A 27,297-nucleotide genomic window follows, 5' to 3' on the forward strand; every position below is an offset into this window, starting at 1 on the left:
AAACATAACCCACGGCCTTCCCCTGTATAAAGCTGTGCAAAACTTGATGGACATAGGCCCAGTGTTGTGAATTTGCATAGTGGACAAATGCACACGCACACAAACATTCATTCATCTTTATATATTAGATGTATTATTTTTTGCAATCGTTGGTTTACTTTTCAAGCAACTTTTTTTTAAATGTACAATATTACTGCATTATGTGTTACAAGAATAAGCAGATTAGTAAATCTTTTGATGGACAACAATTAAATACAGTAAATCATAGTAGACAACAAAAGTAATACATACCTTCCAATAGTTATTACAAGAGAATCAGAAAATTTGTAACTGTAATGTGTTGCAAGAGAACAACAAAATGAAAGCATTGGTATATTTTTATGGGTAAGTACAAAACATAAATACTGCAAGGTTAGCCAAGAACAACCCATTTTACAAAATAAAAATCCACCCCATTAAACACCACTTACTCTTACGAAAACTGGCTACAGGCCTGATAATAAATGACATTTTTGTCTTTACAATGAATTTTAGCATTAGTTACAGAATATTATTTTAAATATACTATGATTTGTGAACTATTAAATGGCATTGTCTATTAATAGTATTTTCACCTGAGGAGAAAGAACATTAATATAATATTTATTTCATATTTCTCTGTGCACTAGAAAGGCTACAAAACTGTATTTTTCAACTAAGTTTTTTTGAAATACATTACTGTACTTGTTCACATTTCCTGAATATTCTTTAATAGTATTAATACTAAAGTCACATTTTTCCTCAATCAGCCTTCATATAAATAGGATAAAACAAGCATTCTTTACCTGTTCCAGGTGGCGTTGGCCCCAGCACGCCTTTGCTGTGTCCCCCTTTCATCCAACGCTGCCTTCTCACTCTTGCCCAAGTCGCTGAGGCTGGGGGAACTCATTAACTTTCACCTGTGGAGAGTTCTCATAGTGAGAAACGGGGCACAAAACTTCTTTTATTTAAAAGCTGCTGGACACAACTTTTAGGAGAAAAAGGAAAAGTCCTTCAGGTTTACAGCTAATTAAAAAAATGCCTGAAGTAAAAACAGTGAGGTCATGCATGGACTTTGGTTAATGTTTCGCTGATTTAAAATAGCCGTCTTCTAAAGACATTATGTTCTTTTGAAACAGCATTAAGTAAGCAGTTCCTGGAAAGAACATCCACAGATACCACTACAGCTTCAATCCTTCCATGATACCACATAGTTAAGGGCAGCAATGATCTGCTTTGTACTGTAGCTGATGAAGAATAAAAAGATATTTTGTTTTAAAAATGACTCCTCTAAATTAACAAAACTGTGTATTTTAATTTTGAAAAATTCTTTTTTTTTTTAAATTTATTTATTAATTTTATTGTAATCATTCCATACAAATAGATCAATTTATAACAAAAAAAATTGAAGACAAATCAAACCCCACCCCTGAGAAGGAGAGCTTAGCCAAAGGAGAATTGCTTAGGGCTTTTTAATAAGGCAACAATAAACAAAAGAAAGGAAGAAATATATTTAGGTAAATAAAAAATGGAGAAGGGAAATAAATGCGGTAATAGTTATTTCTCCTATCTATATATATATATATATATATAAAATCCCTATGTGCGTCCAGGTGTCCATGTGTGGGTGTCTTCTGATGAAGTGCGCATGCGCGAGGCACGGTGCGACGCGCGATATTACTGTCAGAGAAAGTTAGAGGCGTTTTACGGAAATACAAACCAGTATTACTGCGAGAGGAAATTAAAGGTACACAATACAGTGACGCATATTTCAGCCACATACAAGCCAGTATTACTGTCAAAGGAGATTAAAGGCATATTACCGACGCGCACGCCTGTATTACCGCCAGAGAAAATTAAAGGTATATTACGGACGTACAAGCCAGCGGACGTACATGACGGTATCCTTCAATAAGGACGCGCACAGGCATCCTTCAATAAGGGTACGCACAAAAAGGCGAGCCTCAAAAGGCCGACCTCAATTGGGCGCAGCGAATAAAGGCACGCGTAAATAAAGATCTGCACCTTTGTTGCTCTTCAGATATTCCAGAGCCATTTGAACTAAATTATCTACGAACGCCTTTATTCGCCTCGCTCGATTGAGGTCGCCCTTTTGAAGCTCGCCTTTTTGTGCGCGCCCTTATTGAATAGAGCCGTACAAGACAGTATTACTGTCACAGAAAATTAAAGACACACAATACACGGCGGCAGCCCACGAATAACGGTCAGCTCAGCAAGTAAACATCAACAAAAGAAAGGCTGAAAGAAAGAAAAATACGACCAACAAAAAGAATGAGGTCAAAGTCCCTTGCCATTTAATATAGACTGTTCCTACTAATGTTTATGCACTACTGTTCTAGCGCCCGTTATTGTAACGAGCTAAATGACTAGTTCTAAAATAATATTGATTAGACCTGCCAGGTTTTGAAAAAATTCTGTACAGATCCTCTAACTGAGAATTTGATTTTTTCCAATTTCAAATAATATAAAACATCGGTTTCCCACTGACTTATCAGAGGAGAGTTAGGATTCTTCCAATTTAACAAAATAAGTCTGCGTGCCAAAAGTGTAGTGAATGCAATCACCGTTTGCTTGTCCTTCTCCACTTCAAGTCTGTCTGGAAGAACACCAAACACAGCTGTTAATGGGTTAGGAGGGATTGTGACACCAAGGCTTTCTGAAAGGCATTTAAAAACTTTGGTCCAGAATGATGTTAATTTGGTGCAGGCCCAAAACATGTGACCCAGTGAGGCAGGAGCTTGGTTGCAGCGTTCACAAGTTGGAAGACTGTTCAAATCATTTATATACATTAGAAATAGCAGTGGCCTTGCACTGACCCCTGTGGAACACCACTCTTAACATAAGTCAATTCTGATATAGTTCCTCGCACAATAATCCTCTGCTTCCTGTGTCTGGGACAATTTGGCACCCATCTACAAACATCATCCTGAACTCCCACTTCTTTTAGTTTGATACCCAACCTCTCATGTGGCACCTAATCAAATGCTTTCTGAAAGTCAACATAAATAATATCACATGCTCCACTTTGATCACATCCTTTTGTTGCTTCTTTATAGAATTCCTGCATGTTGGACATGTGTTCCTCCAAAACAGAAATGAAGATAGTTTTTGTACTGAATGTTATTTTGCCAGGCAAATGTTTCCTTTTAAACTGACTGTCAGTGCACAGATCCTCAGATTTACTCATCAGGACTATACTGAGGAGCTCTGTACTAGGCATTTCACTCTCTCAAAGCCAAAAGGCACTATGTTTCATCTAGCTATATTCCAAGTCACCCACGAATATGGAATGGTTGGAATCTTTATTTTTCACCTCAGTCTAAGAGCTTGTGGGTAAATAACAAAAAAAAAAATAATCCAAGTGGCAAAGTAAGACACAGGGAGGTATATTGTTTTTAGCATGGATTTATTTGCATACAACATATGTTTGGAAAACTGTAGGTACAAGAATCTGAAAGAACTAAAGAAACAGAAAAAGGTAAATGAGTAGCTGTGAATTTCTCTACTGACCTGTCTCAGTTTGAATGTATTTATGTGTTAAAACCATCTATTCTTTTCACTGAATCAGCTCCATCTATTGGTTTTTACATATTTTTCTTCTCAAGGTGCACCAAGCTGGTGTGATTGGTTAACAGGTAGGAATGTGAAGTCAGCTATTGCAAAATATGCAAGATTATGTGGATTCGCTTAAGTGTTTTTATCATTTATGTGCTTTTGTATGTTGGCTAAGAAAACCGCCTCCTTGTTTTATCAGATCACATTCCCTTGTGTCTTGTGTTAAAACTTGTAGGCCATCATTTGGATTGCCACAGTCTGCATCTCATCTCACTTTCCTGTTTCCCTTCTGGTGGCCTTTTGCTTATTACATTCTCAAAACCTCAGACTCATCATGTAGTTTATGGCCATCTTCAGGAGGTGTGTACTGGCACAAAGCACCGTATTTATGCAAGTGCAAGATCATTCTTAAGGATCTTCTGTGATGAATTTAATGGTACAAGTGTAACACACCAAACCAACAGACAATACACTTTGATTCACAGAGGTTACTATGTTAAATACATGTTTACACATCTAAGTATGTTACAGTAACTTGTGGATTTTTAGTAAGGCGAAGACTTAAGCCATTTATTACTTGAGTGTATGTCAAAGGAGGGTTTAAAAACTTGCTCTAAAATTTAGCTGGAAATAAAAGTCTTATCTTGCTATTTTCAAAATTACCACTTGCTAGAAACTTCAGCCGTAAAAATACAGCAATAAATAGTTTTGAGCAAATTTTATTACCTGCATAGTGCAGGACATAGTACAGCACAATGGACTTCAACAGTTTATGACCTTTTCTTGACAGCAAAAGTTAATGTTTAATTTCTCAGTTGTCAGGTTAAAATAATGGATCCTAATTTTACAGGTTACCGTGGTTTAAAATAAAATCAGTAAACAAATCTACAAATAACACCCTAATTTAAAGGACTTAAACTTTATTTTGGCTAAATACGATAAAGTTTAGGTATTATCTCTGATAGTGATCCAGATGACACATGTCGTAAATGTAGAAAGGACAGTCCTTGCATGTGTGTGAACTGTTAATATTTGAATTTGATGATTGCATATAGCGCTGAACTGACCTCTCTGTACTATTTTTTCCTCTGCATGTCCTGGAGTACAAAGGAAACACCACCATACAGCAACATGTGCAGAATGGCAAGATCGGGGGGAAAAAAAAAAAAAAACACGGCCATTGATTACAAGCGCAAGATGTTATGCGAATGAATAGGAATAATGTTGCATCCGTGCCACAATGTTTTCCAAATGTACTACACCGGTCATAAAATGAATAATTCCAAATATTATATATACCTATGTCTCTGTTTGTCATAGACCATAAGGTGCATACTAATTCAGCGTGAGCAGGAACACTCAATAAAACTGAATAAAAAAAAATCTAGTGACGGTGAGATATGAAGAAGGCAGATAAACCTGCGTTTATGTATCAGCTTTTATCCCTCCAGATCAGAGAATGTCCAGTTCCATTGCCTCAAAACACCACTGACATCTACAGTTATTCCCAGTTTCAGATAAAAAGTAACAGCGTCAGATCCCTGGGTGTTGTAGTATTTATCGTGATCGTGACTGAGAGAATAAAAGTGAAAAAAAAAGGTAACTTTTACAAGTCCTATAAATGTACACCGTCTGTTACGGACACAAACCAAATGTATGTGTGTACTGTATAATATTAACAATAAAAGCAGCTCACTACTGAAAACGGCAAATATAGGAGTCAGTCGGGATCGAACCCGGGAACTCTTGATTACAAGTCAGCAGATCTTACCAATATGCCACTGAAGCTGTTTTATCGTCCTTGAACCTTCTGTGAAAGTGTTTATTTGATCTTTGGACTTCAGGCTTCACACATTATATACGTTGTAGTTTATGCCAACATTTTGTCATTTACTACTAAAATATGAAAAATGTTTCTGTTTTAACAATTTGTTTACACATATTATTGTAGAAACAGAACAAACATGAAATGCATTTGTCCCAAATAACAGTCTATTATTTCCACTTTAAAACTCCAGCACTTCACTCCCAGATAATCAAGGCATGAGCTGGGAGAACTTTGTGCCCGTTCTGCGGCGATGGGGAATGGAATAGCAGGCTGCTTGTTGCTTGTCTTTATCGGCACATTTACATGACAAAAGACGCTGACGCAGAGGTGCGATGGGATTTAAGGTGGGCCAGATCAGATTTCATAGGCTCTGGTAATTCTAGTATTAAATCACAACTGTACATCAACTTACACTTTTAGTGTCAAGTTGATTTTAAAATGCTATTTACGTATAAATTTGTAAATGGCTTTCCCCCCTTTTTACCTTGCAAACCATATTAGTGCCTATATTCTAAGGCATAAATGTGGATCCTAAGAGGCAGGTCTTCTTTAAGATTTCCACAACTACTGTTTTCTGAGCCGAGCCTGTAGCCACAGAGACAGCAAAATCTGGAATGATCTTGATAATGTAAGACATGCTGCCTTAATGTCAGCATTTAAATTAAGGTTGACAAAATCAAGGTTCTCTTGGCATTTATTAGTTTTGTTAGGGGTTACTATGGTGGTACAGTGAGAAGCAAGGCCTCCTCACGTATCCAGCATCCTGTATTCACTTCTTGTGCCCAGGTGTTTACATGTTCTTACCCTGTCTGTGTAGGTTTTTATCTGACCCCACTGGTTTCCATTTCATTTCCCCAATGATATGTAGGTTAGGTTAGCTGGTGAATTCAATTTAGCTCCGGTATGAATGTCATTTTAGGTACATGCATGCGTGGGCAGTACCTTAGACTAGCACCCTTTCTTTGACTCTCTCCTGCCTTGCTCCCAGTGTTGCCTGGATAGGTTCTTGCTACTCACCAACCGGAAATGGATGACATTGATATTGGACTTATGGAGGATATCATCAGGACTAATAATAGACCCCATGTAAGACCTTTATTCTATTCCATTAAAATCAAAATAAGAATGCTAGCCATTTACTAAATGACAGACAGAAATAAATATAGATTGTTCTTGCTTGAGCACCAAAGGGAAATTTCCTCGCCAAAGCAGCAACCTAGTCTCATTGGAGCCAGATGTATAATATTATGCTTAATTTTGAGTGAGAACAATTAGACAGCTCAATGAGTGTCACATTTCTAAACCAATCCAATGCCTCCTGAAGGCGACACTCAAAGTAGGGGTGGTGATTTTGAACTGCAAAGTTCAGACAGCAAGATTTTGTTTACAATGAAACCTATTTGACATATACCGTATATTCTCACGTATAAGTCAGGTCTTGAAACATGAAAAATTGATCAGACCCTGACTTATACGCCTGTTCAAAAATGCAACACTTAATTTTTTTTTTTTACATCTTCTTGCCTCCTCCAATCTCAAATCAATTTCTCAGATGCATCAAATTTTGTTGCAGCGGCGTAGTTACCAATTTCTTTTGCCACTTCAATGACTTTTAATTTAAAACCAGCTTCATATTGTCTTCTGATCGAATGCTCCATCATAGATAAGGGATGCTCTTACGATAAAGGTGTATAAGCGTGTGAGATACAAAAAACACAAATCATTACAAATGTTGCTTCAGAATAGTTTGGGTATTACCGTGTGGACACGTAGACATAATACATAGAAAAAAAGGCAGTGTGCTCCATGGTTACTCTCTCAGGTGGGCGTTAGCATATCATAATCTATTAGACCAATAACATTCAACTTATACAACCGACATTATAAAATACCAGAAATTATCTGGTAAAATCAAGTCCCGACTTATCTGCGGGAGAACTTATCCACAAGTATATACGGTAAATGTATGTCACATGTGCAGAGAGCATATTTCAAGTTTTTAAAAATAAATATAACCTGATGCAAGGGAAAAACCCCTCTGTAGCACTGGACGTTCAAAGACATCCAATGAAGAATGGTAAACATGAACGACAAGTTGTCGCAGGTGTTGTGTGTGCTCTCTGTTGTTCAGCATTACAATGATAGTGTAGGAGTTGATGTAAGCTTGAAAGAATTGGCAGCTATATTCATGAAAATATGAACAGCAAAATCTGCACTTGAAGTAAATGTTGTGTCATACTCTGTCAAAAAGACTGCCATTAAGAGAGCTGGTAATGAAGAGCCCAGGGAGATGCAGATTTCAGTACTCAAAACACCTGAATTAACAAATCTGCCTAATGACACCAGTAAAAGCTGCATAGCACCCACCTTTTGACAGCACATCTAAGAGAATAAATAAAAAAAATTTACATTACTGTTTAATTGGAAATGTAAACATGACCTGAGAAAGTAGCCGTAGCATTTTAACTCGTTTTATATCCATAGACCACAATGCTTATCTAAACTGTATTTGCCATTTTTATGTCATATAGTGATGCAATAGTTAAAATTACAGAAAGATATCCTAGCAGACAGAGGCATTCTTAAACGTGTGGAGCCCAGTAGTTATGATGGTCTGTGTGTGTGTGTGTGTGTATGTGTGTGTGTATGTGTGTGTCTGTCTTCACTATCGTACAGCTCATTACAGTATCCAACCCGCTATATCCTAACTACAGGGTCATGGGGGTCTGCTGGAGCCAATCCCAGTCAACACTGGGCGCAAGGCAGGAAACAAACCCCGGGCAGGGTGCCAGCCCACCACAGTCATTACAATATGCAAATAAATTATTAAGCTTCAATTACCTTGTGCTACTGAGCTCCTGAATGGATAACAGCAATTATAGCTTGTATATTTTCTTTCAGCATCAAGCCTATTGTTCAGTATTTTTTAATCCCCCCCCCCCCCCCCCCCCCCCACAACACCCTGGCAGTAGTTTAAAAAGCACAGACTGGAGAAACAGGGGCTAAGTGTTTTAGGAAGAAGTCCTATTTGTGTACAACACAGGAATTTGCCACTGTTCACTACATACTTTTTAATGGGTTGTCTCCAGGCGTTTATCCTCGTTTGAGAATCACATCTGGTCCCCAAGACTAGCAGCAACTAAAAACATTTATAACCGTTTACATAATGAAATGTTTATTGATATATGTTGTGGCGGACAGCCGGGTCCCATGCCCGGCAGGGACGCCCCTGCTGCTTATGTTCCGGGGAAGCAGCCATGGATAGAGAGTCCTTCAGGTGCCTTTTGGCAAACTCCAGGTGGGCTACCATATGCCTTTTACTAAGGAGTGGCTTCCGTCTGGCCACTCTACCATACAGGCCTGATTGGTGGATTGCTGCAGAGATGGTTGTCCTTCTGCAAGGTTCTCCTCTCTCCACAGAGGACCTCTGGAGCTCTGACAGAGTGACCATCGGGTTCTTGGTCACCTCCCTGACTAAGGCCCTTCTCCCCCGATCGCTCAGTTTAGATGGCCAGCCAGCTCTAGGAAGAGTCCTGGTGGTTTCAAACTTCTTCCACTTAAGGATGATGGAGGCCACTGTGCTCATTGGGACCTTCAAAGCAGCAGAAATTTTTCTGTAACCTTCCTCAGATTTGTGCCTCGAGACAATCCTGTCTCGGAGGTCTACAGTAGTGATGGGCCGCTCGATACTCAGGTTTCGACACTGTGTCGAGCTTTCGAAGCACTGGAGCTCGAAGCGCCACTTTGAGGCTTGCTTCAAATGCGCCCATCACATGATTTTGAGGCACGCTAGAGTAATGACATCATTGATATCTGCGCAGTCAGCAGTCGATTTGGTCTCTTACTAGTCTGCTGAAGTGCTTTGGCTCAAAGCGTAAAAGCAGTTGTTCCTGCTACAGCGATAAGGTGCACTAACCCGAGTTCAAATCCTAATTGGGGCTTGCATATGTTGAAATAAGGATTTTGTATAAAACAGTTAAGTGGTACTTGTCTGAAAGTTAACAAATATATTTTGGAGACATTATGAACGATTTACATGGGGCACCTTTTTCCTTGGTGTGGAATCGTGTCCACCTAGAATCTGTAACAAATTAATGAGCATATTTTGCGTAAGGTAAGGTATTATAACAATCCAGAATCTATTCTACCTCATGTCGATCATATCAGAGAGGCTAAGAAACGCTTCCCTAAAGCCGACATGGTCATTACATCAGTATATGGGCAAGACACTCTCATTAAACGTTTTTACTATTCAGTGATTCCCAGATCTGTAGCTGATTTGTATTATTGATTTCCAAAAAGCAATGCGAGTAAAAGCGTGTGCTGCATAACTAATCACAACTGTCTTTAAAACAGAATCAGCGCCATCAACAGTGTCTTCTGCAATTTTAGGAAAGCCTCGGGATTTCTGCGTTAATGAGACAAAAAAGTTGTAAGGAAACTTTGCGAATTCATCCAGAGGTGAACATAAAGATCACTCAAGTACTGACAAGAAGGAGCAGCTGGATAAGCACATCTGGATCCAAATTTTCGAAAAAGCACCTGACTTTGTCAGCAACATCTTTTTCCTTCTGAATGCATCTTATCAAACTGCAAAACAACAGAGTAAATCATTGATGTAAATGGAATTATTGAAAGAGTAAGCTTTTGTCGTTTCTGTATTCTTAAACCATCTTCCACTTTACACAATCCCCCGCAGTCACTGTCACATTTAACGTTCCTGCTCCTTACCTGTCTTGTTACCCAAAGCATCAACACTCAGTTTCATTCAAGGCTTTCATAGACATAAAATAAGACACACATTTCCTCTACATACGTGTCCAATAATAATAGTAAACTGTCAAGAACGAGAAAAAGCACAAGATGGGAATATTCATGACAAGAGCCTCGGCATCAGGGTGAGAATGTGCCTTGTCACCCATTACGTGAGCTCGTCTGCCACCCCTCAGTTGCACTGGCATACATTACACTCGGGGGCAAATGCAATGGAGAATACCGACAGTGTACACCTTCAGAAGTGGAATAAATTGACTGTATAAGTAGAACATTTCAGATAAGCTATGAATTTTGTTAATCATAAACAATGCAACATAACTATTATACGTGTTGTTACTTTTTATTTATTCTCACCAAACATTACATATCTACATGGGAAATGAACATGGGTAATATGTTTATAATCATTCTCACTAAAATACACTGTCAAAATATATTAATGAGCATATTGAGACACATTGGCCTTTAGGAAATATCAAAAAGCGTGTGCGCTGTCATTTAGGACAGAATGCATTGTTAACTTGACGCACTCTCTACTGACGCGATGTCGCGAAAAAAAGAAACTGCACAGTCCATGCAAACTCATATCCTCCTTGGTGTTTGACCTTATGATTAATTGTCAATATCAAATCAATAAAGTCATTTTAAGAAGATGACAAGTCTGCTATAGTCCGTTCAATTAACGCTCCTTTTAAAAAGTTTGCTTATACAGAATATAAAACAGAATCTCAATGATACGGGACTAGCGAGTAGTAACGAATAATATGTGACACTGAGAAATTATAATTTCTAATAACGGGAACAAGTAAAAACTACGACTTCCTAAAACGGACACTGTAAATGTAGGCATTTCAATAAATAATTTAGGAGACTTGTGTGTGAATTTCAATACCAATTTAGGAACTACGTAGGCTACCTGTTGTACTATAAACGGTACCTCAAGCAGCACTTAACAGTAAATAGTCTAACAGGACAATGACTGACTGAAACGAAGATGCTGCGCCGCTACAATAAAGGTTCACACTGTCATTCTGCATGTTTAGAAGGTGCTGATTGGCTGAAACCGTTTATAGCGAATTGTCTCAAATTGGTAGTGCCGTATAGCATTCAGAAATGAAAAGACACATTTAGGCATGCTGCACAGTAGTTTGTTTTTCTACAATACAAATTCAGTACGACACCAGGGTCTCCAAACACACAAATATGAAGCTTAATATGTTTTACAGAGAAACTCTTTACATACACAATATAATTAGGGATGTGTGCCCCCTGCCCAACTACGGCGGCCCAACCTTCCCTCGACAGCTCGATTCGCTTACTATCTGTCCAAGTTGAAAATATTGTTAAATGGAGGAATTGAAAAAAAACCTTTCACAAGTGGAGGATCAACGACGCGAACCCCTGGTGTTGTTATTGAGAGACAGTTTCAATACCATTGAGCCACCTAATCGGGACAATTAACGAGCTTCACACAACTGAACTACTACTACTACTGTTCTTACTGCAGCAGATGTGGAAATCTGCTCGAGGCTTCGAAGCCTCAGTTAACCCAGTGAGCATGTCTGAGGCTTCGGAGCCCCGTCATGATCTCAGTACTACGCATGTCTGAGGCTTCAAGCCCCGTCATGATCTCAGTACTACACATGTCTGAGGCTTCGAAGCCCCATTCGAAGCTCGTCATGACGCAATCTCAGCACTACGCATGACTAAGGCTTCAGATACCCGTTATGATCTCAGTACTACGCATGTCTGAGGCTTCAGATACACGTCATGATCTCAGTACTATGCATGTCTGAGGCTTCGGAGCCCCGTCATGATGCAATCTCAGTAGGCATGTCTGCTCAGTGCTTCTAACCAAGCTTGACGATTCCAGTGTGCATGTCTGCTTAGTGCTTCGAATCATTATTCATCGAGCTCCTGTTTGAAGTACATATGGCATCAACAGAGTTCAAAAACTCGACAGAATTCCCATTGAAATGAATGTTTGTGGATGATCCATACATGTTAAATGATTGTGCCCGATAATACTTTGTGGCAAAAAATAAAATTATAAATTATACATCATACAAATGCCGACTTGTAGAATGCATAATGCTACAAAGAAGAGCTTTAGTAATACGAGTGACGACACATCTCTCACTATAATACTCTCATAAATATCCATTCTTCACCTCATGCAACGTTTTCATGCAACACTGAACGTATGTCATATAGTATACATCTATATATCATTGTTTTTGTCTTCATTACATACATACATACATACATACATAAAAAACATGCATTATATACATCCACCCTGCTGAAAACAGTAGTGGTGCAGCGGTAGCGTTGCTGCTCCATAATAAGGCTTGCGTGGGTTCGGGTCCCACGTCCACCCGTTGTGATCTGTGACCCAAAAGAGTCTGTTTTTCTTTTTTTTTCCATTTACCAGCAAATTCCACCGTGGACCGAGAGCGAGCAAGGCGAGAACACTAGTAAAGATATATCAAATGGAAATGGGCATCTTGTTTTATGTCTATAACAAAAAAAAATATTTGAGTGACGATTTCAACTGTTATTGTAGTTGTTGATGGCGGGTTTAGTGGTTTAGATTTTTAAATATTAAATTAATAAGGTGGAATGTGTTCTTACTTTGAGTGTTGGGGGTGGGGGGGGCTACACGGTAAATGTGTTAGTAACTGGGATTGCGCCTCTATAACTGGAAGATTGCTTAGGAATGATACAGACTGGACAACTATATGTTTTAGGAAATGTTTTATTATTGCACTGTGCTATGACTAAGACAACTTTTTACTGATCGCCTGTCCGGACCTTGAAGATGTGTTCACGAGGGAGGGATGCTGCTGTTAAAAGCAAATGCTTTTTCGGCAGCAGGACCAGATGTGTTTATCCCGCTGCTTTTTGTTGTTGCCTCAGCACTCAAGAGGATCTTTAATGCCGACCTTGATACGTGCAATGCTCACTTGATCCATGCACTGCTCACCTTGGAGTGTCCCATGTATGACAGTGTGCCGGTGACTGATCTGCGCCGTGTCTCTCAGCCTCTCTGATGTGCTCCGGATTGACACCTTTGAATGTTTGGTGCAGCAGAGCAAATTCAACCAGATCTACCACAGTGGGTTTGTTATCACCTTATTCAATGGAGGGATTCATGGACGTCAAATGGCGATGAATAGAAGATGAATTAATGTAAATACGTGAGCTGCCTTACGCAATTAGTCATCGCATTTTGATGGCGATTCTAAGTGGAGATGATTCCCGAACAGATCTCTTATGCGATCCTTCCACAGTATCTCTCAAAATTATTTAGTTCAAATTGGTTATAAAGATTTCACTTGAGATTATTTTTTAATTAATATTAATTATGATGAATCTTTAATTCTAACTCGGGCTAGCACTACGCTCAGAATTTGAAAAGCAACCACCTTAGTTAATTGAGCCACTGACGGCGTCTTTTCTTCGTAGCGAACTCGTTACTTTTGAGCTCCAAAAAATATTGTAAAGTATTAATAAATTAAATATTTTAATACTTGATCGAATAATAACATCTGTGATTTAAGGATTTCACCTTTTCTTTCTCAAATGTGCTTACCTATATCATGGCAAAGTACAGGGATAAACCTTTATTTTCTGTCTACTCCATTTTAATTAAGTTCAGACCAAAGAAAACATTTAACGCTATTAAATGTGATCTCAAGAAAAGATGAGGGTTAATTATAATACTAATAACAGGAGCGATTATAATGATACAGAGCAAAAGTAAATACTAATTGAAAGAGCTGGGAATCCATGAGTGAGGCGTCTTATTTTAACTCTTGCTATCGTAAAGTGTATTCTGCCTGTCGGCGTTAGTTGTATTTATATTTTTTAGACATCTGACACTAGAAGCTGCTGAAGAACCCTTCTCTTCGTTGTCAGTCTGTAGCTGCGAAAAAATAAAAGCAATAAGAGTTGTAACAGACGTCATTGAAGTGGATCATAAGTTTGTGTAACGTTAATGAAAATGGCCAGGAGCTGTCCCTAGAGAGGTGAGTGTCAAATGCCTCGAAGCTTCGATACGATTTCCGACACAATTGCTTCAAACATGTTGATGCCTCGTGAGGCTTCACTCCGCCCATCACTAGTCTACAGACAATTCCTTTGACGTCATGCTTGGTTTGTGCTCTGACATGAACTGTCAACTGTGGGACCTTATATAGACAGGTGTGTGCCTTTCCAAATCATGTCCAATCAACTGAATTTACCACAGGTGGACTCCAATTAAGCTGCAGAAATATCTCAAGGATGATCAGGGGAGACAGGATGCACCTGAGCTCAATTTCGAGCTTCACGGCAAAGGCTGTGAATACTTATGTACATGTGCTTTCTCAATTTTTTTATTTTTAATAAATTTGCAAAAATGTCAAGTAAACTTTTTTCACGTTGTCATTATGGGGGGTTGTGTGTAGAATTCTGAGGAAAAAAATGAATTTAATCCATTTTGGAATAAGGCTGTAACATAACAAAATGTGGAAAAAGTGATGCGCTGTGAATACTTTCCAGATGCACTGTATAGTATCTTGTACTGTCTTTGTAAGCAGTTATAAAATTGGATTTTAGCTATTTCAAGCACACAGAAATATGTTAGAACATGAAAGCTGAATTTTAAAGGCCAGTTTATCAGAACATTGCCTTAATCCTAATAAGCAGTAAGAAAACAAAGAAAAATCAATAACTCATATGGAGATTGAATCAATCATTTAATCTAAGTGCTCCTCCAAAAAGTGTATCAAGTTTCATTTACAAAGCTTTAGTTAATTAGACTTAGTGAGTAAAACCATGCCCCATAGGAGAAGCAGTTACATACTATGTTTTATTGTCTTTACGGTTAAGCAAGGTTACAGTTTTAAAAGGAGCATGCAGCTTGCTATTGCTGTTTTATGCAGTGACAAACTTATCTGCATAGCCTTTAAGTGGAAGGACAAGGGAAGTGTTGTCTCAAGCAGAACCCAAGAATATTCACATTGAGAAATTATTTATATGAGCAGCAATACGAACAATTAGAATCATTAATACATCTTTAAATAAAAAGGATGATGATATTAACTATTGTCAGAGATGGGTGGGGTGGCGACCCGGCCGGGACACCCAGGAGGACCGGAGGAGGGCTTGCACCTCCTCCACACCACGAGGGGGCGACCGCCCTGGTTATGTTGGGGACCACGGGTGCGGGGCTTGGAAGCCCAACCCTGTAAGGGCCCGTGGTCACCACCAGGGGGTGCCCCATTGCCCAGAGAACCCTGGACCTCAGCACTTCCGCCACACCCGGAAGTGCTGGGGGGAAGAAGAAAGGGGACACATGGAGTCCTTCCTGGTGCGCAGCCAGCACTTCCGCCACACAGGGTAGTGTCGGCGGAGGAGTGTCGGAGAGCACCTGGAGCCCATCCGGGGTTGTATAAAAGGGGCCGCCTCCCTCCAGACAATGACTGGAGTCGGGCGGAAGTGGACATAAGTCTTGGAGGCGAGGAGTGGAGGCAGCCGGAAGAAGGAAGGCACTGGAAAGAGAGGCCTGGACTTTGGGGGATTGGTGCTGGATGCACTGGGTTGTGCACTAAACTGTAAATATTGTACATAATAAAATGTGTGTGTTGGGTGACAAACTGTTGTCCGTCTGTCTGTGTCCAGGGCTCGTTCCATACTATCTTCATGCTGTGCTTCTCCATGGTTGTCTGATTTATCAGGAAGGCTGGCATTTATTCACATACATTTCATTCTTTGTAGCTTCTTGACAACAGATGCATTATAGAAAAACCAATTTAAGGGTGTGGTGGTCCTTGCTTAACAGCTCTTGCAACATTTAGTGGAAAACATAGATGCTTAGGCAATTTGTTTAAATTTAGCACCTTCAAGCAGAAAAAGAGGCAGTGCAGATCATTGCGGATGAATAGATGTTGCATAATTAAACTTCACTTGCTGTTAAGACTTGTGGTGCATGTATGCCTCATACAAGTTGGGCTTTAGTCTTTTGTTCCCTAATTCTTGTGACAAATACTAATTCTTTGCTGTTAGATGTTCATCACTCGTTTTTATAGTCTAGTCTTAAATGATAAGTTTAGTTTTAAGACTAGAGTAAAAACACAAACTGAAGAAAAAATATGTCATACTGCATTGTGAAGAATTAGGTGGATATAATAGAATAAAACAGGCAGCAACTCCATCTATACACACGCAAATCTGGTTGTTGGGTGATTGCCAGTGCAAAATAAAGATATACAGTAATCCCTCGCTACTTCGCGGTTCACTTTTCGTGGATTCACAACTTCACGGATTTTATATGTAAGCATATCTAAATATATAACGCGGATATTTCGCTGCTTCGCGGTTTCTGCGGACAATGGGTCTTTTTACTTCTGGTACTTGCTTCCTCAGTTGGTTTGCCCAGTTGATTTCATACAAGAGATGCTATTGGCGGATGGCTGAGAAGCTACCCAATCAGAGCACGCAGTTAAGTTCCTGTGTGCTGCTGATTGGCTCAGCAACGGAGTGCTGCATTAACCAGGAAGTCTCATCTCACTCATTCAGCATTAACGTGCTCCTGCTTCAGGGGCCGTGTGCAAGCGCCAACAGAAGATGCAAATGATTGCAGAAAAGGTAAAAATTTTGGATATGTTGAAGGAAGGGAACAGCTACACCGCTGCAGGACACCATTACAGCATCAATGAGTCCATGATTCTTTTTATTTAAAAAGGAGGAAAAGCATATAAGATCTACAGCCGCAGTGTCCTTTAACCAGGGCGCAAAACGAGTTGCAAGTGGACGTGATAAGGCAGTAGTCTGGATGGAATCTGCTTTAGGAATCTTTGCAACAAGGTCGACGACGTCATGACCACCTACAAGCTGCTCTTCGACCGGAAAAAGAAGCAGCGGCAGCAACTGCCGATCACAATGTTTTTGCAGCCTCGCAAAAAAGAGACAGTTCCTACTACTACTACTACTACGGATACACCTTCGGAAACCGTGGAGGAGGTACCCCAGGAAATGGCACCGCCGTCTGAAGAGACGTTAAATACAGTCATCGGCTGCGCAGTAAAAGTCATCATCACCTTCATCGTCATCATTTTTACTGCGCAGCATATTCATCACCATCATCACGTCATATATAGCTACATGTACTTCGCTATACAGTAAGTGTAAACTTATCTACCGATTTCATATTGCTTAGCAGTTGTCCCTGTTATTAATAGAGTAAAGGGTGGGTTGTAAACAATACAGGGAGGGTTTAAAAACATCCAAATACACGTTAAATAATTAAATAAATATGGTGTCCCTACTTCGCGGAAATTCAGTTATCGTGGTCGGCCTTGGAACCTATCTCTCGCAATAAGTGAGGGATTACTGTACAGTAAAATCTTGATTATCCGTCAGGGGTCGGGACCAAGGCCGTGATGAATAAGAGAAAAGACGGATAACAGAACAACTACTTTAAAAATTATACACAGTAGATTAGTTTTGTGAATAGTTATGTTTATTTACAAAAAGACTATACTAAATATAATATAGTATTAACAAATGAATTAATTTATATGATATTGTAATGACCAGCATAATAAGGAAATACATCCCGGAGGTACTGGAGTTTTCTACTTTTCACTTGGAGTCTTCATTCCATTAACAAACAGTGCCCTGTCTTATACTCAGTTATCTGGGCTACAGAGCACATCTCCAAAACAATAAAAGAAAGCTTTCCCTACCAATCAGTTTCTCTCTAGCCACTCACGTTCTGTCTTTTTCTATACTGCAAACACTCCTGCTTATTGTCTCCTGACTCCCTACTCAAAACTTCCTTCCGCTGCACCTTCCTTTTTCTAACTTCTCCTAACCTCTCCTGTCACTCATCTCTTAAGAGGCGTGTCCACCCCTCAGAGAACAGAAGCCCTTCAGCAAGTCCTATCATTTACACAGCATTCCGTCCTTTCTGTACCCGCACAGCGCATTACAAGCTGCCTGAATGTCACAATATATTAACAAAACATAATACAGTATTTAAAAAGAAAATTACAATGCAGAAGAACATTAACATTAATACAGAATAACATTACCGTCAGTGGTTTCCATTTTTGACACATTTTATAATTTTGTCAGCATCACACTTTATACCGTTCACTGTTGTTCTTCATACTCCATAAACTGAAGCAACACCTAAAGCACATTTACCGTTTCATAAACGTTTAATAATCTCAGTTTTCTGTGACAATTCTAATACCACACACATGTTTATCAACCATAACAATGTAGTTTAATTGTAACAAAAGAGAAAAGCTACAACACACTATTAAAGCTGAAGGTATGTAATTGACACTGTTATTTCAAAACGTATCATGACAAATAGTGCTAGGGAAGAACACTATGTGCTAGCAAAAGGGAGAGTTGTTCCAATGTGCAGAGCTTGCAGCGTATTGTGTGGCAGTAGTAACAGGCAGATGCTGGTGTGCGCAATGTTTTGTTTATTTTTTTTTTTTTGCTCTGACAGTTAACGGACACGAATGGTTAATCGAGTGATGGATAATTAAGGTTTTACTACAGTTTTGAGAAGGCATTAACCCTTTTTTTTTAAGACATACATTTAGTTTCACCTAAAGCAACTGACACTGATAAACTTTGCAAGTGTCAGAGTAGATGGACTGGCATCTTGATGGGGGTCGAGATTAATTCCCTACCTGACTAGGAAGCTATAATGGTAGGATATGGATGGATAGGCACCCCAGCCATGTTGGTTGCTGGTACCTTTCCAGGTCAAGAGGCCATAATGGAAGGACAGAGGATGGCTCCTTCCTGGGGCCCACGTACTCCAACAGAGTAGCAGCATCCCTCGGTTGGAACACCTATTTTTAATCCTATAGGACATAGTGGGAGCTATAGCCATGAGAGGCAGTCCTATTGGGGTACTTGGGTGTCGCTGGGGGGGCTGTAAGGGAACACTGTCCTTACTTTGGGAGACTTACACCTGGTCCAGAAGTACTTCTAATGTGCAATGTTTTGACCCAGGAAGTACTCCCAGGTCCAGCATAAATGACACCACTTCATCTGCACCAAGAAGTCAGTGTCGGGAGGAGATGAACGACACTCATGGAGGACTGGTGGAAGGAGACGTAAGGTGACCAATTGTGCTTGTTATTATTGTGTTGGACTGATTTAATCTTGTAAAGAAATTATTGTAATATTAAACATCCTTTAATTTGACTTGAAATTATCTTTGGCTGAGTTGTGTTTGGTGTTCGGTGCTCTGGGACAACCCCTGGTGGCCACAACTTGTATTGGTTAAGAGCAATTCAAACTATAGTAACATTCTTCGATAAACACAAGTATTACAGTACAGGAGTATACGTGAGTGAGGATTACACAAAAAAAAAACATACTGTAATTTTATTGGCTTATTTATTTTGCAATCTCCTCAAAGATGATTTTTAAGTGGTCTGTTTCCCATTAATCATTGGTCAAAGAATGAACTTTGCTTGAGCCTCCTATAAGAGCTAACAGCTATATAATACAATAATGCCTTATCATCTGGTTAGCCAGTAAAAGAGCTGCCCTTAATCTTTTTAACAAGTTTTTCAGAAGCCTACAATATTCAGGAAATGAAATGCACTTTCTATGGCACCACTACTGTATGTTGTCATAAACTTTCAATCTGCAGCTCAGTGTTTTCTATAAAAATGGTTATGTACTGCTAAATCCCTTTGTTTAGTAAATTTGGAAATGAGAGACTTGTATGACCCAGATACATATATTAATGCTTGTTGTTTATAGGATACTTTTTAATCATAGGCAAAATGTAATAATACAGTCAGGTCCATAAGTATTTGGACAGTGACACAGTTTTTATATTTTTGGCTCTATACACTAGCAGAATCGATTTGAAAGAAAACAATCATTATGTGATCATAGTGTAGACTTTCAACTTTAATTTAAGAGGTTTACCAAAAATATTGTATGAGTCGTTCAGGAATGATAGCCATTTTTCTGCATAGCACCCCCCTCTCCATTTCCAGGGGCTCAAAAGTATTTGGACATTTGACTGACAAGCTGTTCCATAGCCAGGTGGGAGCAGTTCCTTCATTATTTAATTAACTATTAAGCAGGTAAAAGGTCTGGAAATGATTCCAATTGTGGAATCTGCATTTGGAAGCTGTCACTATAAACTCTCAATATGAGGTCCAAAGAGCTGTCCATGCAAATATAAACAGTCCATGATTAGGTTGAGAAAACAAAACAAACCCTTTAGAGTGACAGCAGAAACATGAGGAATTGTTATATCAACCATCTGGAACATTCTTAAAAGGAAGGAACACACTGGTGAACTCAGCAATACCAGAAGGTCTGGAAAACTACAGAAGACAACTGTGTTGAATTATTGCAGAATTCTGTCCTTGGTGAAGAAGAACTCCTTCACAACATGTAGACAAACCAAGAACACTCTCCGGGAAGTAGACCTATCACTGCCAAAGTCTACAATCAAGAGAAGACTTCATGAAAGTAAAGACAGAGGATCTACCACAAGGTGCAAACCACTGGTAAACCTCAAGCACAGGAAGGACAGATTAGACTTTACCAAAACAATTTTAAAAGCCTGTGCAGTTCTGCAACAATTTCCCTGAACAAATTAAACTAAGATCAATATATACAAGAAGGCTGAAAAGAGAAGAGTATGGAGAAGAGAAGGAATGGCTCATGATTCAATGAATACCTCATTATCTGTGAAACATGGTGGAGGCAGTGTTATGGCTTGATCATGCATGGCTGCGAATGGAAGTCAGTCACTAGGAGTTATTGATGATATGACTGCTGACAAAAGTAGCAGGATGAATTCTGAAGTGTACAGGGCTGTACTATCTCCTCAGGGTCAGCCTAATGCTGCAAAAGTGATAGGATGACGCTTCACAGTACAGACAGACTTGTCAGTGCAAAGTAGTGGAAGATTCTTCAGTGACCAAATCAACAAACTGACCTCAACCCAACTGGACATTCATTTCACTTGCAGAAGACAAAACTGATGGCAGAAAGTCCAACAGACAAGCAGCAACTGAAGACAACTGCAGCAAAGGCCTGGTAAAGTATCACTAGGGTGGAAACCCATCACTTAGAGATAGCCATGGGTTCCAGACTGCAGGTAGTCATTGGCTGTACAGGATTTTCAACCAAATATTGAAAATGATCATTATATTTATGATTATGTTAGTCTGTCCAAATACTTTTGAGCCCCTGATTATGTCTTAAAATGTCTGTCTTTTCTAAACAGCTCATACAATATTTTTGCTAAACCCAGTGAATTAAAGCTGAAAGTCTATACTTCAAACACATAATGATTGCTTTATTTCAAATCCATTGTGGTGGTGTACAAAACAAAATTTATGAAAATTGTTTCACTCTTCAAATACTTATGGACCTGACTGTATATGAAATGATGATTACTCTAGCTATCAAATATTATCCAATGTCAAAGCACAGGTTCAAATTTCACTTATACTGTACATATGAGGGTGATAGACCAGTTTAATGAGGGGTCTTTGCACTTGAATCCAAAAAATGTATAAGCCAAATTTATTTGTTTTTGTCTTTTCCTTCACCACATATCACATAAAGAAGTTCCAATGAACCTTAGAACAATATCTAAAGATCTGCAGTTTTGAAAATAGTGAATATGGCTCCACTATTAAAAAACAATCATGGATTCTACCAGATATCAAACAATATAAAGCAATCCTCAATTTTCAATTCCACCCTTTGCAATAATGCGTTTTCACACTTTAAAATCAAAATTATAAATGTGCCTGTTTAAAAAGGGGGATTAGCCCCAAGGACCAAAGAAGTGATGTGTGGCTATGGCTAGCACAAAGCACTAAGAGGAAAACTTACTACATATACAAGATTAAGAAGAGAAAAATACAATGATGCTTCAAAAGAGAGAAAAACAGTATAGTAACAGCCATTGGTTTGGACCCATTACTGTAGTGCTTAAACAGGGCAGTACTTGGGAGATTCTGCAATAACTTTAGCAAACAAAATGACATTTTCAATAACCAATTAAATACTATAACATTTTTGTAGACTCTCCTACATAACAAGATTTATCTAACATACATACAAGTACCTGTAGCAAACGTCAAAAAGAAATCAAGTGTCCAAGTGGTGGTTACAGCAGGTTTTACCCATTTGTTGCTCATGTGGCCAGTGCCAGCTTAAAAACATTTTGTGAGCCACCTTTCAGGTGCCTTCAAGCTGTATTTTTTTTTCTACTTAGTTAGAAGTGACATTTTTTTTTCTTAAATGAAAAACACAATTGCATAACCTTTTTTTAAAAAACAAAAAAACAAAAACGGCCAATTCTGTATGCCCGCTGTTTTTCATTATAACAGCTGTTATAGCCAACTAGTATATTTGAAACCATTTTGATAAGACAATGGCTACAGACATAAAAACAAAATCAATATTTAAACTATTCTATAAAATAAAAAATAATTTAAATTTTGATTGGAGATGAAAAAGGGAACAAGATTGTTTTTTCAGCATATACGCCTTAATGCTTCAGAATAATGCCACTTTTTATCTTCAGTGTCTGTGTTTGAGGTGAGCTTTAGTACATGAGCAGTTAACTGTTAAAGACTTACTATTGGAAAGGTGTTTCCTGTTGTACTGACTGTGCAAACATTAAAAGACCAGTGAATATGCAGTGCTGTATTTACACTTTGCGCTTTTCTGGGCTGCCTGTCCTTAAAGCCTGAGGGCCTAATATACTAATTTGAGAAAAGTACAGAAAAGATGAACAAAAATTTTAAATGCTTAAAAGCAAAGAATTTAACAAGAACTGTAAATCAAATTCTTGGCAATAAGAAATAAACCACTGGTTTTCTCAAAAGCTGGCAAAAGCCACATTGGCCAAAGAAAAAAAAGCTAAAGCTGTGATGAAGGATTAAAAAGAACTACAACCAAGATGATTTATAATCTTCATAGTGCCCTAGAAGACGACATCACGGAGCACTGCTCTTTGAAGCGCAGAATTAATAAAGGTATAACTATAAGATGCACATCAGTAACAAACACAAAAACTCCACATTACAGTTTGCTGAGAACAAAAGGGCTGAGCCAGTGGAGCATTGCAACAAAGTATTATAAACAGTTAAGACAAAAAAAAAACCTACTTCTATTTCTATAAACCTCTACCAAAGTGACATCAAGGCAGTGGCGGTGAAGCCTAGGTGGGGCGAGTAGGGGTCCCCTTTACTGTCTTGATCAAGCAACCCACTGACTTACAAAAATGCTGCCCTTCGGTATCTATTGCACAGACGGGGGTGCCGCATACTGCCTCAAGTTACATAAACAGCACCTTCGGTGTTCCATAGTGCACATTCAGTATTGTTAGACTTTGAAGATCTGGGTTGGGGAATGGGGTTCTGGAGCATGTGCCGCTTGAGTTACATAAACAGCGCCTCTCCCTAGGTGGCAGCCCCACAGTATGTCACTTAATGGATCGATTAGCTCTGTATCAAGGTGAAAGAAATCTGCAAGAAGATTCAACACGTATCACTTCACCAGAAATAAACTAGAAACTGACCTACCTATCATTATTATTACCACAGTAGAATGACTCAAGCACTGCTAACTGAGAATTTTAGTTGTTACAAAGGGGACTGAAGTCCTGAACATCCAATCATGTTAAAAAAACAACTGAAAATGGCAAAAAAGTAATTAGTCTATGGCTCACAGTGTGGCTGCCACTACAATACTTTATTTGCCTCTAATATATATAACATTTGAAACTTTTGGAGTAGAGCTGTTAGAACACAAAGTGATATCATTCTAAATATCAAGATATGTATTACTTAGCAAAAGTCTTGGACCACCCCAAAAAATAATAACCCTGGTTACCTGGGTGAAAAAACAGTATATAACATTAAAACAAATAAAAACAAATACTGATAAACTAAAAAAGTTTTTAATGTTTTCCCAAAACAGAACAAAACAAGCTTGGTTATCAAACATACTCCTTGAGGCATTCAAGACATTCTTTGTATTTGATTGATTCTCCAACAGCATACCTGATTCAAAACTAATAAGGTAGTGATGAACTGAAGTGTGCAAGTAGTGAAATTTAAACATATAAATGGGTTGGTTGATAACAGCTAATACACATGGGGGGGGTTCACGGTAAGATTTGAAAATGGCTAAGCTAACACAAATAGACTGACATAAAATCAATTGGGTCAACAAGGCTAAAGTCACTGGGCACAGCCCACCAAACCAGATTTTCCATGTGGGGTGTTCAAGTTGTCATAAAGAAATTGGAAAAACTGGTCAAGATGATGACAGAAACACAATGACCAAAGAGTTGCCTGCCTCTGATGGACAGCACTTAAAGGTCACTTCCCTTAAGGGACAGAAGGAAATCCAGTGAAGTGCTTGATGAGAATCTGGCAGAATTATCTGACACCTAACTACATGTTTTGTCTATGCAAGGGTAGTGTTTAAAAGAAATCACTTTGTAGGAAGTGTCGCAGCTAAAAAAAAAATTTTTGAAGGATGGCAACGAGCAAAAGAGGCCCAAAGCAAGTGAAATACTACAAAGTAGTGCATCACAGCCAGTGGCTGAAAGACTTTAGAAGTAAGTCCTACTTTGAAATTTTTACTTCACAAAGACATTAGAAGAATTGGTGAAAAGTTGCTTATTTGCAGCGTTTTGTGAAGCACAGTCTTGCATTTTAGCCAATGGGGTAGAGGATCTGGTAAAAAATTAGTGGAATGATGGCTGCTGAGAAACGTAAACAGATTTTGATTCCTCATGCTGAATCTACAGGAAAATAATTAGCATCTTTTAGCATGATAACAAGCCCACTGCAAACACAACTAAGACCTATTGAAACACAAGTCTTCAGAAGGAACACTAACAACAGCAGATAAGCCACCTCAGAGGTCTGACTTGAACATATCTGAAGCACTGTATGTTCACTTTGACAGGGAAAAGAACAAAAGCTGCCAAAGTTATTGCAGACTTATGGCACCTCCAGAAAGAAGCTAGGAAGAATTCACCATAGAAACTCAAAAACACACCTTCAATTTGCATGTAAAGGGAAGGGCCGCACGAAACATCCATCCATCCAATCCATGTTCCAACCTGCTGAATCCGAACACAGGGTCACGGGGGTCTGCTGGAGCCAATCCCACTGCTGGAGCTGAATCCGAACACAGGGCACAAGGCAGGGAACCAATCCTGGGCAGGGTGCCAACCCACTGCAAGACACACACAAACACACCCACACACCAAGCACACACTAGGGCCAATTTAGAATCGCCAATCCACCTAACCTGCATGTCTTTGGACTGTGGGAGGAAACCGGAGTGTGCCCGGAGGAAACCCACGCAGACACGGGGAGAACATGCAAAACTCCACACAGGGAGGACCCGGGAAGCGAACCCAGGTCCCCAGATCTCCCCAACTGCGAGGCAGCAGCGCTACCCACTACGCCACCGTGCCGCCCCCCACACGAAACACTTGTTTTAAAAATGCAAATCATTCTTTTTAGCTTTTATTTCATCAATGTATGTGTCCTAATGGTCTACTGTGGTTTTACAACTAATGAGCTTTGGCTTTAAAATATTCTCTTGGGTGTCCTAAACCTTCTTGCATGGTATTGCATGGACGGGAGGCCAGTACAATGACGTAAGCAGATTAGCTGGCGGGATAAAGAAATAAATTTGTATCCTGCCAGTATGGTTTAATGGACAGACTAAGAAAAGCTGATGATCAGGAGTGGTTCCATCCCCCATAAACTAGGTGGCAGTGGTTCCAATTGGGACTCCTGTCAGGATGCTTGGGAGGTGGTCATTGGGAATTGATAGGGGGGTGCCTATACTTGTGGCTAATTTCTGGAGAGGTGATTGAAAAGTGCCTTGTGCCGAATAAATATCTTTTAATTTTATTCTTAAAGAGTGTGGTATATTGCTGTGTCTTGGGTTTTGGGCTCAGTGGCGCCCCCTTGTGGTCACAACAGATAGATATCTTACAGGCCAGTCAGAGCAACCCGATTTCAAAAGTGTAAATATTATACGTGTTCACTATTTATGACTTCAAATCCTGCAGTAAGTGGTGGACACTGAGTTTTTTATATGTGATGCATCTTGATGCCATATGTAAAAAGACAGGTTAGGAGAAGAGCTTAAATATGGCAGCAAAGCTTCTTTCTTCTGAATGATAAAGGCTTGTCTTTTTTCTTTTCCAATTATCATTTCAAAACAATACACAAACGATCACAGTATGCTGGACTTGACTTCAAAATAAACATGGTAGATGACAGTGTAAGTGGCAAGGAGGATGGATGGACTTCCCAATTAGGATGGAGGGTGATTTCTTATATCCTACAATCTTAGTCCTAGATGAGAACAAGGAATATTGGATGAAGTAGGTGATGGTAGATGCCAGGAGCAGCTCATTCCCCCACACAGGCAGGTGGCAGTGTTCCTCTGGGAACTTCTGGCTGGAGTTTGAAAGTGCAACCCTATCAGGGTCCTTGGGAGGGCACCAGAGGGCACTGCTGGGGGAGGACTACCCTGGTTTCCAAATGACCCTGAAGTTCTCTGGATGACCAGTGTAGAGACACCCAGAAGCAGTCCCGAGTACAATTTAAAAGAGGCCTGCAGCCTCACCTCGGGGAGTCAGAGTTAGGAGGTGGTGGGCAACACTCAAAAGGAGGAGTGGAATGAAAGAAAGAAGATTCACTTGTTTTAAAATTATGGTTTTGTTGATTGTGCACACTTGGTGAGCTGTTTTAGTGTAACAAAATATTTTATTTGAGCCTGGGACTGTGTTGAGTGATATTGCATCGAGGTTTGGGGCTCAGTGGAACCCCCTAGTGATTACACAGTCAGTTGTTTTGTTTGCTAGAAATTCAGTGAGTTCCAACATTAAGAAAGCCGAGACACTTTGAATCATGTGAGTAAATCTTTTATTGTGCGATGTTCTTTGTCAACTTAATCTTCTAGTGGATGTGCTTGAAAACCTGAACGTAGACTAGAGGAAAAATAAGAATGGTGAAATCTGTTGTTATGTGTGGGGTCTCTTACATTTT

General features: G+C 39.3%; 2 protein-coding genes across 7 annotated transcripts in view; one reads left to right on the plus strand and one right to left on the minus strand.

Moving 5' to 3' along the window:
- Nucleotides 1–27,297, plus strand: part of abcf1 (ATP-binding cassette, sub-family F (GCN20), member 1) — a 546,353-nt gene that overhangs the window by 112,275 nt on the left and 406,781 nt on the right. The window lies entirely within an intron of this gene.
- prr5b (proline rich 5b (renal)) overlaps nt 1–27,297 on the minus strand; it is a 137,067-nt gene that overhangs the window by 85,728 nt on the left and 24,042 nt on the right. For 2 of the 5 annotated variants that reach the window (XM_051920559.1, XM_051920564.1), the window contains exons 2-3: nt 825–938; nt 292–330 (exon numbers count right to left, since the gene is read on the minus strand). The exons of 1 other annotated variant lie outside the window; for it this stretch is intronic. In XM_051920559.1, the coding sequence (XP_051776519.1) occupies nt 292–330; nt 825–928 (143 nt within the window). In that variant the 5' untranslated portion in view covers nt 929–938. Of the gene's footprint in view, nt 1–291; nt 331–824; nt 951–27,297 lie in introns of all 5 variants that reach the window. 2 more of the 5 variants (XM_051920562.1, XM_028791352.2) reach the window with 2 other exon arrangements.

The sequence above is a fragment of the Erpetoichthys calabaricus genome, chromosome 1, assembly GCF_900747795.2.
Source record: "Erpetoichthys calabaricus chromosome 1, fErpCal1.3, whole genome shotgun sequence".
NCBI classification, from domain to species: Eukaryota; Metazoa; Chordata; class Cladistia; order Polypteriformes; family Polypteridae; genus Erpetoichthys; species Erpetoichthys calabaricus.